A 13,715-nucleotide genomic window follows, 5' to 3' on the forward strand; every position below is an offset into this window, starting at 1 on the left:
AGATCCAAACCAGTTTCAATTGCGTCGCCTCCTATGTACGAGAAGCTGATTGGCTCCCGGGGATGTGACCGCTTGCGGTTGGCTAGCCGAAAACGTATATAAACATCGGATCCCCTGAGGAGGCAGCAAACCTACAGAAGTCGCCAACAGACTAACAGAACGTAGCACTCCAGTGTACACAGTTTACGACAGAGCAGACGAGTATTAAGGACAAGATGGTTATAAATTCAACTTCACCGATGGTCGTGGTGGCCAACAGGCTCCCGTTCACAGTGCAGAAAAACCCAGTGACAGGACAGATGGAGAGGAAGCACTGGTGAGTAGAAAAAAAAATGTATGTTTCCTTTGACATCAAACAATTTAGGCATTGTTTAGGTACATTTTTTACACTGATTTTTAAAAAACCGTTCTTGGTCATTACGTATTATTGTACGGAACGTTATCTATACTCTTCAGTAGTTGTTTAGTGTTTGATCTTAGTGGATTATTACGGTAGTTAGTGAAGCCTCATACGAATTACAACCACTGATATACCCTTAGAAGTGAGTAATGAACTGGAGTGTCATTTAAATGTATATTAGCAAACGTCTCGCGCCATAGATTTTCCTATTTTTCGATAATAATGTCTTTGAAATGCAGTGGATAGTTTATAAGTACCCAGCCTTTGACGTGACTACTGTTACCATACTGAAGTTGTGAAATGACGGCCAAGCGCTATGATAACTGGTATTCGTCACATAGTGTTCTCATCCTGCACTCATGTGTAAATTCTGACGAAGTTATTTTAATTAACTAAAGCCATTGTAGATTTCCCAGATATGGTTATAACAGCGAAGGTATGTCACATTACATGAAGCTATATTGACCACTACTAAAAAATTAATGTGTACTGTTTATAGTGAATTGTATATGAGTCGTAAAGACTGTTTCGGGAAAAAAAAAAGTTCAGAATATCTTAAGATGTTAACTGTGTGAAAAAATCTACGGTATTTTTTGTCCCGTTTTCAAACACGAAGCTTTATTTAATAGCACATATTTTGTTACAGACTTTCAAGAAAGACAACCAATGGAAATAGGAACTTTTTGAATTTGAAAATAAAACGATAGTATGATTTACGAATAAAAATTATCTTTGAATGAATAAACGTTTTTTTTTGCTGTTTTTTTTTTTTTTTTTTTTTTTTTGTTATTTTTATAATCCTTTCAAATCAAGACTTTATTTTACTGAAGAACACCTTCCCCAATTAACTCTCGTGGACTTCCAGCCTCGACAGAACACTAGAGCTTAGAATATCACCGAATCACCATATAACAACAACTCAACGCTACAAAACCTTTCCCAAACAAAGACCTCAGTCACACACTACATATACCACTATCCTTGCAATACCTTCACGTATATTCACGCCCATGTTTCCTTACAGTGCCGGCGGATTGGTGACGGCCGTTGCCCCCGTTGTTGTGGAGACCAAAGGCTTGTGGGTGGGGTGGTCAGGCCAGCACCAGGAAGATGGCGTTGTGGAGATTCCCGAAGCTAATCCCAATGATCAATCACCTACAGCGGGGCTTAAGAGCTGGCAGGTACGATGGCTCCTTCTTGCTTATTTCATATTTTATCTATTCGTGTGTTTATCATTATTATTATTAGGGGCTAGTTGTGGTTGTTGTCTTTTTGTGTGTGTGTTTATTGATCTGTCTCTGTGTCTGTCTGTCTGTCAGTCTCTCTCTTTGTCTCTTTCTCTTTTTTTCTGTCTCTTTCTCTGCTTCTCTCTCTCTCTCTCTCTCTTTCTGTCTGTCTTCTGTCTGTCTGTCTGTCTCTCTCTTCTCTCTCTCTCTCTCTCTCTCTCTCTCTCTTTCTCTCTCTCTCTCTCTTTCTCTCTATTTCTCTTTCACTTTCTCTCTCTCTCTCTCTCTCTCTCTCTCTCTCTCTCTCTCTCTCTCTCTGTTTGTTTATGTCTGTCTCTGTATCTGTTTGTTTCTTTCTTTGTCTGTCTCTTTCTTTGTCTCTCTCCGTGTGTGTGTTTGTGTGATTCTATCCTTGTCTCCCTGTCTGTCTATCTATCTATCTCTTTCCCTCTCCCTCCCTTCCTCCCTCCTTCTCTCTTCTCTCTCCTCTCTTCTTCTTCTCCTTCTTCTTCTTCTTCTTCTTCTTCTTCTTCTTCTTCTTCTTCTTTGTCTAAAATATGTTTAGTTTACGAGTTCTTAAGATTTCAAAATCAACATTGACATGGCAGTTACTTGAGGCTATCACCAGCTGTAGCCACTGACTTTTATAAACGTTTGCAGGTGAAGCCGATGATGTCGCAGAAAACTCTCTTTGACAATTACTACAATGGCTGCTGTAACGCTACCTTTTGGCCCCTCTTCCACTCCATGCCAGACAGGGCGATCTTCCAGCAAGATAAATGGGAGGTATGTATGGGAGCATCGAATACTCTATGGCGAATCGGTATTTTTTGTTTTACTACTGCCGTTATCTGTAAGAATGACCTATATATTATACTAAATATTATAAGTATTCTAATGTTTTAAATGATTTTCCAGGCTTATAGGGAAGTCAACGAGCAGTTTGCAAAGCTGACAGTTGAGGCGGTACAGAGCTTATCGGAATCCAATCCTGAGACCATTCCACTTGTTTGGCTCCACGATTACCACCTGATGATGGCCGCCAACAGCATCCGCGACAGATGCGACAAGCTGGGCCTACCCATCAAGATGGCGTTCTTCCTGCACATCCCCTTCCCATCGTGGGACATCATGCGGCTCTTCCCCTGGGACGACGAGCTCCTGCAGGGGATCCTCGGCTGCGACTCCGTGGGCTTCCACGTGGAGGATTACTGCCTCAACTTCATCGACTGCTGCCAGAGGCGTCTGGGCTGCCGCGTGGACCGCGAGCAGATGCTGGTGGAACACAACGGGCGCACGGTGTCGGTGCACCCTCTGCCTATCAGCATTCCCTACGACAGGTTCGTCAGCCTGGCAGAGAAGGCGCCTCAGGTGGTCAAGAACAATGAGCAGGAGCAGCTGTTGCTGGGCGTCGACAGGCTGGACTACACCAAGGGCCTCGTGCACAGAATTCGTGCTTTCGAAACTCTGCTGCAAAAGCACCCAGAGCACATTGAGCACGTCACATTCCTCCAGGTTGCAGTGCCCTCCCGAACGGACGTCAAGGAATACCAGGAACTGAAGGAGGATCTCGACCAGTTGATTGGCAGAATAAACGGACGTTTCTCGACGCCCAACTGGTCGCCGATTCGTTACATCTACGGGTGTGTGTCTCAGGAGCAGCTGGCTGCCTTCTACCGAGACTCCTCAGTGGCTGTGGTGACTCCCCTGAGAGATGGCATGAACCTTGTGGCCAAAGAGTTTGTTGCGTGCCAGGTGGGTGAACCAGGTGTCCTTATGCTATCTCCATTTGCTGGCGCTGGAACTTCAATGCATGAGGCACTGATAGTGAACCCATATGAGACAGCAGAATTTGCTGAAGTTATGCACCGTGCCCTCACCATGCCAAAGGATGAGAGAGAGCTTCGAATGCAGCAACTTCGTCATCGCGAACGAGAACATGACGTGAACTTCTGGCTTCAGTCCTTCCTCAAATCAGTGGACTGTTTAGCTGATAATAATCTTACACCTGGACGTCTCCTCCCATTGAGGGAAGAAGACTTCAGCCATTTCCTGGCCTCTTACGTCACAGAGTCCTCGCGATTAGCTCTGATTCTGGATTACGATGGCACCTTGGCTCCCATTGCACCTCATCCGGACTTGGCTCGGATGCCAGAGGAGACTCGCCGCGTCCTGGAGCGCCTTTCTCACATGCCCGACGTTAATGTGGCCATCCTATCAGGACGTTCAATGCAAAACGTAAAATCAATGATAGGGATTGAGGGCATTACTTATGCCGGTTGCCATGGCTTCGAAATTCTTCATCCAGATGGAACTTTGTTCATGCATCCTATACCTCATGAATATGAGGTCCAGTTAGAACAGCTTAAGAAGCAGCTGCAGGATGAAGTATGCAAAGACGGCGCCTGGCTGGAACAAAAAGTATCTGGGATAACATTCCACTACCGGGAGGTACCAGAGGATAAACAGCAAGCTATTATGTCACGAGCACATGAATTGTTCCTAGAAAATGGTGTTAAAGTCTACCAGTCTCCCATGGCATACGAGACGCGACCCCCCGTTACCTGGGACAATGGTCGGGCTGCCATCTACCTTCTGCGCACGCTCTTTGGCCTCGACTGGTGTGACCGTGTTTCTACTATCTTCGCAGGCGATGACATTTCAGACGAGGACGCCATGCGAGCGTTGCAGGGCATGGCGGTCACCTTCAGGGTCACGACCTCCCCCAATCTGCGCACGGCTGCTACCTACCGTCTCCCCAACACAGACGCTGTCCTCACCATGCTCAAATGGGTAGAGAAGAGACTCAGTTCGCGGTTGCCTATACCCAACGGCCTCCGATCGCGAACAACAAGCTTTTCCAGTTCAAACAACCACTCCCCTCCCCATGCCCCTTCTTCCCCGAGGCGGTCCAGGGCTAGTTCCAGCAGTCCGCCCCCAGAGCCAAACAAACAGGTGATGGTCATGTCTGACAAAGTGTACCATCAGCTGATTTCCAGAAAGAGTTCTCCCCCGCGAAGCAGCGTGTCGCCAGTGAGCTCTCCATCTCGCTCTACGGTGTGAGCTTACTACCTAACCTTCGGAGGATGAAAGCCTCAAACCATGAGAGTTGAGACCCTCGTAAACAGAAGCCACCTCAGACATGCAGCTTCGGTAACTCTTCCAGAAGTGCGAGGACCACGGGCGTGAATGTCCTCTCTGGAGTACAAGGAGTATTGGAGAAGTTTATGCTTGACTCTATCTACCTGCCAAGCACCCGACTGCGGTTCTTGGCTAACGTCTTTTGTGCAGCTTTCAGAGGGAGTTTTAGTACAAATATATAAGTATTTTGAATGAAGGGCAACTTATATCTTGTGAATGAGTGAATAGCAGTTAATCCAGCAGTGAAGTGCTCACTTATGGAACATTGTGAAAGTGTTAGCGTAAGTAACATCTGCTTTCTCTTCATGCACTGGAAAAGGCATATACATTATGAATAGTTCACACTTTTATTGCTTACCAGTCCGCTAAAATGCTTCCGTTTCTTTTGCCATATGCTTTGTTGTATAGTGTTGAATCGGATCATTTTATTCCATCTTTTGCATTTGGTCCAGAAGAAAATTTCCACCAGTGTTGGAAACTAATGGACAAGACTTTCATGTTTGGGAAAAATATATTAATGAATTAATAAATAGATAAAACCGGAAATATGTTATCTTTTCCTCTGTCATGGATGGAAACGAATTCATCACTGTAATTGTAAAAAGCATATTCAATTCATCATAATAATGTATACTATACTAGAGAGGTTGAAAAATACCCAGCATACACAGACACAAGTTACACAGGAGCAGGGATGCATGAAGAATATTCAGTACGCACTGCATGCTTGTGCACTCACTTGTGTGTGTGTTCATTAAGACATCCATAAAGAATTCTGGATATGCATACGTTTACATGCGCATGTACAGCTGTACATACGTAATGGAACACAAGCACTGTCCACGTCACTTATGTCCTTGGATGAAATGGCTTACACAAACGGTATATCTACATGAAAGTAACAATGTTCGTAACTTGTTTCCTTTTCATTAATTGTAACCATGACAGGATGTACAATGAAAAATATAAACAAAACATCACATAAATCTAAAGTAGTTTCTCCTTTTTCATTTATTTTCTTTGACACCTTACCGTCCACTCTCTGATGATTTGAAGGATAAACTACTCAAAAATAAGCCTAAATGTATCAATCCCACTAAGTTAAACTATTTTCTTTTGACCTTTCCTTTTATCATGTAGTCTTTTCTTTGGCACATCACGCTAAATGGCAATGAATTGACTTTAAAATGATACCAAAACAAAGTTTAGCATGACTACAACTTTTCCATACTTTACTATTCCAGCATACAAATGGCTGCATATTTTACCACCGATCAAAACACATTAAAAAGTCGTTTGATATAATAATAATAATAATAATAATTATAAAATTATGTCGGTGATTCCCAGCTCACAGGCCGTATGAAGTACAAAGAAAACGAGGTACACAATGGAGGAAAATTTAGATCTACTTGCGTACATCTATATTACAGGCACCAGCCAGCTCAGCGAGCCTCGATAGCGGATTCATCTCATGCTTTTCTACCAAAAGAGATACAATAGTCCTGCTCTGTGTGTGTGTGTGTGTGTGTGTGTGTGTGTGTGTGTGTGTGTGTGTGTGTGTGTGGGTGTGTGTGTGTGTGTGTGTGTGTGTGTGTGTGTGTGTGTGTGTGTGTGTGTGTGCGTGTGTGCGCGCGCGTGTGTGTGTGTGTGTGTGTATGTGTGTGTGTGTGTGTGTGTGTGTGTGTGTGTGTGTGTGTGTGTGTGTGTGTGTGTGTGTGTGTATGTATGTATACGTACGTATATATATATATATATATATATATATATATATATATATATATACGTACAAATATATATATATATATATATATATATATATATATATATATATATATATACATGCATATATATATATATATATATATATATATATAATATATATATATATATATATGATATATATGTATATATATATATATATATATATATATATATATATATATATATATATATGTATATTAATACTTATCATTCTCCTTCCTTCTCTTTCTCTCTCACACGCGTAGATAGAATAAATAAGTAAATGACTTGAACAGAAACCTGGTGCGAGCGCAGACACGTAAACAGCACGGAATATGATATAAAGCATAAAATGAGTACTGAAAATAAAATAAAAACATCACATGACTAAAAGGAACAAGTATTGCGCAGTATACAGTGAAGTGTTCGAAATGGTATAAGACATGCAATAATTATATAATTCGACAGTAATAGTGGTAGCAATAGCAATGGCAATACTATCATAACGATATCATAAACACTCGAAGCAGCTCAGGAGTCCATAGGCGTACGCCCGAGGGCAAGGCAGAATTCCATCTCCCTGGAAACAATGGAGGCCACTGAAGCGTGTCGCAAGGCTCGGCTGAATAGGAATCAAGTCTTGTGTCGTTCCATGGTGCGTTAGGGCTCGGACACTCCCGAAAAGGGACAAGGAACATTTTCATCAGGAATCTTGCTGAGGAGGTTGAAGGCCATTTCTTGGTAAATGACCTTCGCCCTGCCTACCAAGCCCTGAGAAAATTGAACTCTAAGTCCTCCTCACAGATGACTGCAGTCCGATCAGCGGATGGACGGATCATCTTAGATCATGCCGGGGTTCGTGAACGTTGGGCTGAGTATTTTGAACAGTTGTACCAGGTAGACCCTCCAACAGTTAGCTTGGATGCAAGCGATGTCTCAGTGCCTGCGCCGGACCAACCCATCAGCGAGGAACCTCCTACCCTAACAGAGGTTAGGATGGCGATTTCCAAGCTGAAGAGTGGGAAAGCTGCAGGCATATGTGATATCCTTACTGAACTGCTAAAGGCTGGAGGTGAACCTATGGCTCGGGGCCTGCATACAGTCCTGACTGCCATCTGGCAGTCTGGTACCACTCCCCTGACCTGCTGAGGGACGTGGTCATCCCTCTCTGGAAGGGGAAAGGGATCGTTGGAAATTGTAGCAACTACTGTGGCATTACACTGCTCAGCATACCAGGCAAGGTTCTCGCCCACATTCTTCTGAAACGGATCCGCAACCACCTACTGAGGCATCAGAGACCGGAGCAGTCTGGATTTACTCCTGGCAAGTCTACGATAGACCGTATACTAGCGTTTCGAGTAATTGTGGAACGCCGTCATGAGTTTGGTCTTGGGTTGCTTGCAACCTACATCGACCTCAAAAAGGCGTTTGACTCGGTGCATCGGGAATCACTATGGGAGATCCTGAGACTCAGGGGAATTTTCGAACACCAGATTACTGGCCTGATAGCAAGCCTCTATACTGGTATGAAAGTGCTGTAAAGGGTGGGGGTATGTCGAACTTTTTCCCCTGTTAATTCGGGGTGAGGCAAGGCTGTGTCCTTGCACCAACACTTTTCAACGCCTGTATGGATTGGATAATGGGTAGAGCTACTAGCCAAAGTCAGTGTGGAGCAACACTAGGCAATATCAAGGTCTTAGACTTTGACTTTGCCGACGATGTTGCCATCCTATCTGAGTCCTTGGAGTCACTAGTGGTGGCTCTTGATGCATTTAGCAATGAGGCGAAGCCCCTAGGCCTAGAGGTCTCCTGGACCAAGACCAACATTTAGGATTTTGGGGGCCTGTTAGGGGAACCCGTTCAGTCGATCGAGGACGTTGAAGTTACAGAAAGTTTTACATACCTTGGTAGCGTAGTCCATATCTCTGGGTTGTCAAGACCAAGAAATCAGTAGACGGATTGGTCTGGCAACAGGAGCCATGAACTCGATCAACAAGAGCGTTTGGAGGCGTCGGTACCTATGCAGAAGGACCAAGCTGCGTGTCTTCAAGGCCTTGATACTGCCAGTTTTTGCTCTATGGAAGCGAAACCTGGACGCTATCCAGTGTCTTGGAGTCTCGCCTTGATGCCTTTTGTAACAAGTCCCTTCGCCGGACACGTGGCAGGACCACGTGTCCAACCGGCGGTTACACCGTGAGACTGGCATGGGACCTGTTACTTGCATAATCCGGGATCGCCAACTCAGGCTATATGGCCACCTAGCTGTCTCCCTGTGGACGGCCCTGCCCATCAGGTAGTTTCTCTGCGAGACAACCCTGGGTGGAGGAGACCTGTGGGACGACCCAGGAGATCATGGCTTGAGCAGCTCGACGAGACCTGTCGCGAGGAATTAGAGATGGGCCGTGGACCTGCCTGGAGACCCGCCTCGAGGGATCCTCGTGGCTGGAAGCGAAGGGTGGATGCGGCCATGCGCCCCCGTCGGCTTTAGCCCCTTGATGATGATGATGTTGATGATGATATCATAAACACTGAAGGAATCGATTAGCCACACTTATGTTCAATATACTTTGGATGTAAATGATTCCATCAGTGATTCCCAAAGCTGAAGTAATTGCGTATACTCGTATGTGTTTACACAGTTCAATTACAGATACTGTGTAGGCCTACTAAAAATATTTCTTCAGCTTTTCGTATGTTTTTTCCTCCAACATCTCATGACAGCCTTAGTCTCTAAACTATTATTTTTTTCTCTCTCTCGCTCTCTCGAGGATTGATAATTCTGCTTCGAATTGTAGGTCTTCTGCTATCGAATAGTATGCCAAAACCGAAAGACGGATGTACAGCCATGTACTTCTACATAAACACATACGATAACTTTTTTTTTTTTTTAATATTAATAAAATAGTAAGTTTTAAGTATTTGCTGTTAGTTACATCGTGATTTTTTTTTATTGAAATATCTGCAATAGTTACGGCATTCCGAAAATCAAAAATCTAAACTCATATCTCTCCTTTTCTTACGCGTGGCGCTTGGATTTGTATGACCTTTAGAACATCAGCTGCCATGCGTTCCGTTGAGCACTTCGCAGCGCTACGAAGCGCACAGTTTCAACGGAACGGCCTGTAGCACGATACTGTATTTTTTGTGAGGTCCACAAATGCTACGGTCCCGGGAGGGGTGCACCTAGCAGACGAAGCGTACAGCTAATGTAGAATGCCAAGGAATATTTTTCGGTATGGATTCTGTCATATGAACCTTTAAGATCCTTTGCAATACTTGCGGGTACTTCTTGATTGGTATTTGACTACTTATTCAACTAATAAAAGCCATAGTAAATGTGTTTAAACACAAAATTTAAAACGCAAAAAGCTTGTGCGAGTCTACGTTTACATTTGAGCATCACTGTAGCGCTACAGATCATTCCGCACAAAAGTATTCCGTATTTTCCAACGGAACGCAAGGCTGATCGCTGGTCACAAACACAAAATCAAACTATTTATTCAGCCCTATTAGACTCGGACTGTTAATCATGTATCGATAGGATTAATTCTTATGAAGACAAATTTCCAAGAGACAAATGTGCGATAAAGAAGAGAGTGACCATCTCCTTAATTTTTTTTTTTTTTTTTTTTTTTTTTTTTTTTTTTTTTTAAGGAATGTTCTCAACGATACAAGATTATTCCACACCCTTAAGCTAGAGCAGCTGGGAAAGGAGACGCCTAGAGAGGATAAACGAAGCATTTTGTTTTTTTGTGATAACCGGTAAGATCTTTGAATAAGGTGAAGTGCAGTGGACTTTATCTCTGTATGAGGAGGATGAAATGACAGAGGGACTTCGAACACACTCGAGTGATCTACACAACAGCTAGAGAGAGAGGACTGAACGAAACCAAAGGTTCAAGTTTAGTTCCGTTCACTCCTGCTGCTGTGTAGCGTGAGTACATTTGGCTTCTGAACCAGTGAACTTTACTGATTTTGATGGGAATACTGCTAAATGTATTTGTTCAGCAAAGGTTCTTTATCTTACCAGAACTATTTAGTGGAAAAAAACACTAAGTTACGTTAACCTACACCTCTATTCTTATCGCGTCAGTGGCGATTTCACAGGGGTATCAATACTTGCAGTCATATTCAACAAGGAATGCATCTAGTCTGTTTTGGGTCTTGATCTAAAACTAAGAAGATGCAAGAATATTTCTGTCAAGAGAGAGGAAATGTCAGGGTTTTTTTTTCGAAAACGGAGAATAATTTGCATGGGAAGAACGTAGTTATTAACATCGAGAATACCGAACAAATCCCATGGATATTTTTGAACCCGGTTTATTTATTCATGGGTGAACTGAACGAACTGGTGAACGAAAAACAACTGGAAATTCTAAAGAACACTACGTATTTCGAGTGAAAGAGAATGGGGGTTAATAAGAACAAGTACGTGTTCATTTTTTTATTGAAACACATTTTGAGGAATGTTTAAATCTCAGTACTGGATCATATGCGTGGAATACTCTTCATAATTTATGAGAACTTTTAGGGAGTATGAATCATAGTAGCAGATGAGTCTTTATGAAAATTTGTATCCAGATTATAAATTAATATCTTTACGTTGAAATCTTTAATGGAACATGTCAACAAACATTCATATAGATAGCATAAATCTTTTGATGTGTAGTTTATGCGATCAGTACAACTAATTTGGAACATAAATCTGTGTCTGATAATGATAATGATGATAAAAATGATGATGATAATGAAGATAGTAATAATGATATCTATAATAATAATGTTAATAATGATGAGAGTAATGATGCTGATAATAATGATGATGAAGATAAAAATGTTGATGGCAATGAAGATGATAATGATGCTAACAATGACGATGATGAACAAGATTAAAATGATGATGATAATAACGATGATGATAATAATGATGACAATAATGATGATAACAATATGATATGATAATAATGATAACAATAATGATAATGATGATGATAATAATGACGATAATTATGACAAAAATGATGCTAACAATGATAATAAGATGAAGATAATGTGTTAATGATAATGATAATGATGATGATAATAAAGATGACAACAATGATGATAATAAATTGATAATGACGTTGATAATGATGATAATAGTAGTAATAATAACAATAATAACAGTAATCATAATAGTAATGATAATAATAATGATGATAATAATGATAATAACAATAATAGTAATGATGATTGTAATAATAGTATTAGTAGCAGTAGTAGTAGTAGTAGTAGTAATAATAATAATAATAATAATAATAATAATAATAATAATAATAACGATAATGATAATAATAACGATAATCATAAAATAATAATAGCGATAATCATATTAATAATAATAATGATGAGAGGATAATGACAATGATAATAATAATAATAATAATAATAATAATAATAATAATAATAATAATAATAATAATAATAATAATAATAATAATAATGATAATAATAATAATAATAATCATGATAACAATAATAATAGTAATAGTAATAATAATAATAATAGTAATAATAATTGTAATACTATTGAGATAATGAACAATAACAATAATAATAACTATACAGTAAATATGGAAACAGTTACCTGTAAAAATATATTAGCTAACCCCCCCCCCCCCTTCAGCATTCAGTTCAGTATTAAGAATAGAGTATTTTCCATGTTACAGATTTAACTGTGCATTAAGGATATAATGAATCCCATCAGCTATTCTCAAAGCTGCAGTACCTGTTAGTGTGTGTGCATAGCTCAGTTATAAATACTTGGCATCGCGATAGTCATTTATTTACGTAGGTGTGTGTGTGTGTGTGTGTGTGTGTGTGTGTGTGTGTGTGTGTGTGTTAAGCAGAGTATTCATTCGGTAAATTCAGTGTCGTCAACTGTAATAAGAATTTATCAAGCGAAAAAAAACATTCATCCAAGTGACTTCACTTCCGATGAGACACCGAACATTTCAATCACTTCCGGATACAATCTTCCATTACGAGTTCTGAGGCCAATGTATTGCACAAACTCTAGTAACAACTGTGATGTTTCTGTAAATGCTCTCTATAGAAGTCTCTGTTTTGCTGTTTTGTGATAATGCATGGCTCCCTATTATTAGTATACTTTGATCTTCATCATATTTCAGTTAAGGATCTGTCAGGTAAGTGGTGTAGTGTCTGTCTTGTGCTTTATTAGCAGTCTGTGACTTAGTTCATTTTCAGTTATCTATTTATCTGTTTATTTTTCTTTGCCACCACTACCGGGCATAGTACAAGAACTTCCCTCTGGGGCATCGGGTCCATCAATGAAAGGAATTTCCTGCTGTTAACAGGGTGGGATAATTGTCCTCGTATTTGGAACGTATCCGGAATGTTGCAACTCTCTTAAAAGTAGGGGATACAGGTAAATGAGATTTTAGTAAGAAAGACATTTTAATAAGAAAGTTTCCGTCTGATTGACCTAGCATCACGATCAACGGCAGGGAACGCCTCTGACAATTACGTAAAATGGCAAAAAATAAACGGGCGTGCGCACGTGTGTGCGTGTACACACACACACACACACACACACACACACACACACACACACACACACACACACACACACACACATATATATATATATATATATATATATATATATATATATATATATATATATATATATATATATACATACATACATACATATATGTGTGTGTGTGTGTGTGTGTGTGTGTGTGTGTGTGTGTGTGTGTGTGTGTGTGTGTGTGTGTGTGTGTGTGTGTGTGTGTGTGAAGATGATTTATGATAATAAATAAATATTTCATATCTTACAGTCTTATCAACAACCATCATGAAATCTCTCATTTCTTCATGTAAGCATCATAAGGCACAGGCACGAAGACATGTACCATTTCTTTACAAAAATATATAATAAAAAAAAAGACATCTTGATCACAATAAGTTATCAGAAGGTATCGGACCCTGCTGTCGCGTGCTCGAAAGTGACAGGACAAAACGTCTTCGCTGCGATTTCGTAAATGCTGTTCTCGCCGATGTGGGCTTTCTTGTTGCGGGAGACGGCGCTGAACATGTGGATCACGAAGGTAGAGTTGAATTTCTGGAGAAAGGAGAGGGAGCTTGGAGGCGTGGGGTATGAGGGGCTGCTTAGACACACAATGAGTTGGGAAGGTTTTCGT

The 13,715-nt window shown here is 40.9% G+C and overlaps 2 protein-coding genes across 4 annotated transcripts in view; one reads left to right on the top strand and one right to left on the bottom strand.

The window, feature by feature from the left end:
- On the top strand, positions 1 to 5,753 carry LOC119576169 (alpha,alpha-trehalose-phosphate synthase [UDP-forming]-like). The gene is made up of 4 exons (XM_037923734.1): positions 1 to 316; positions 1,425 to 1,581; positions 2,287 to 2,412; positions 2,545 to 5,753. The coding sequence occupies exons 1-4, from the start codon at positions 216 to 218 to the stop codon at positions 4,687 to 4,689; spliced, it is 2,529 nt and encodes an 842-aa protein (XP_037779662.1). The 5' UTR covers positions 1 to 215; the 3' UTR covers positions 4,690 to 5,753.
- A 7,479-nt stretch (positions 5,754 to 13,232) lies between these two features.
- LOC119576170 (lactosylceramide 4-alpha-galactosyltransferase-like) overlaps positions 13,233 to 13,715 on the bottom strand; it is a 5,709-nt gene continuing 5,226 nt past the window's right edge. For all 3 annotated transcript variants that reach the window (XM_037923738.1, XM_037923735.1, XM_037923736.1), the window contains exon 5: positions 13,233 to 13,636. In XM_037923738.1, the coding sequence (XP_037779666.1) occupies positions 13,484 to 13,636 (153 nt within the window). In that variant the 3' untranslated portion in view covers positions 13,233 to 13,483. The remainder of the gene's footprint in view (positions 13,637 to 13,715) is intronic.

This window comes from Penaeus monodon, chromosome 8, assembly GCF_015228065.2.
Source record: "Penaeus monodon isolate SGIC_2016 chromosome 8, NSTDA_Pmon_1, whole genome shotgun sequence".
Lineage (NCBI taxonomy): Eukaryota > Metazoa > Arthropoda > Malacostraca > Decapoda > Penaeidae > Penaeus > Penaeus monodon.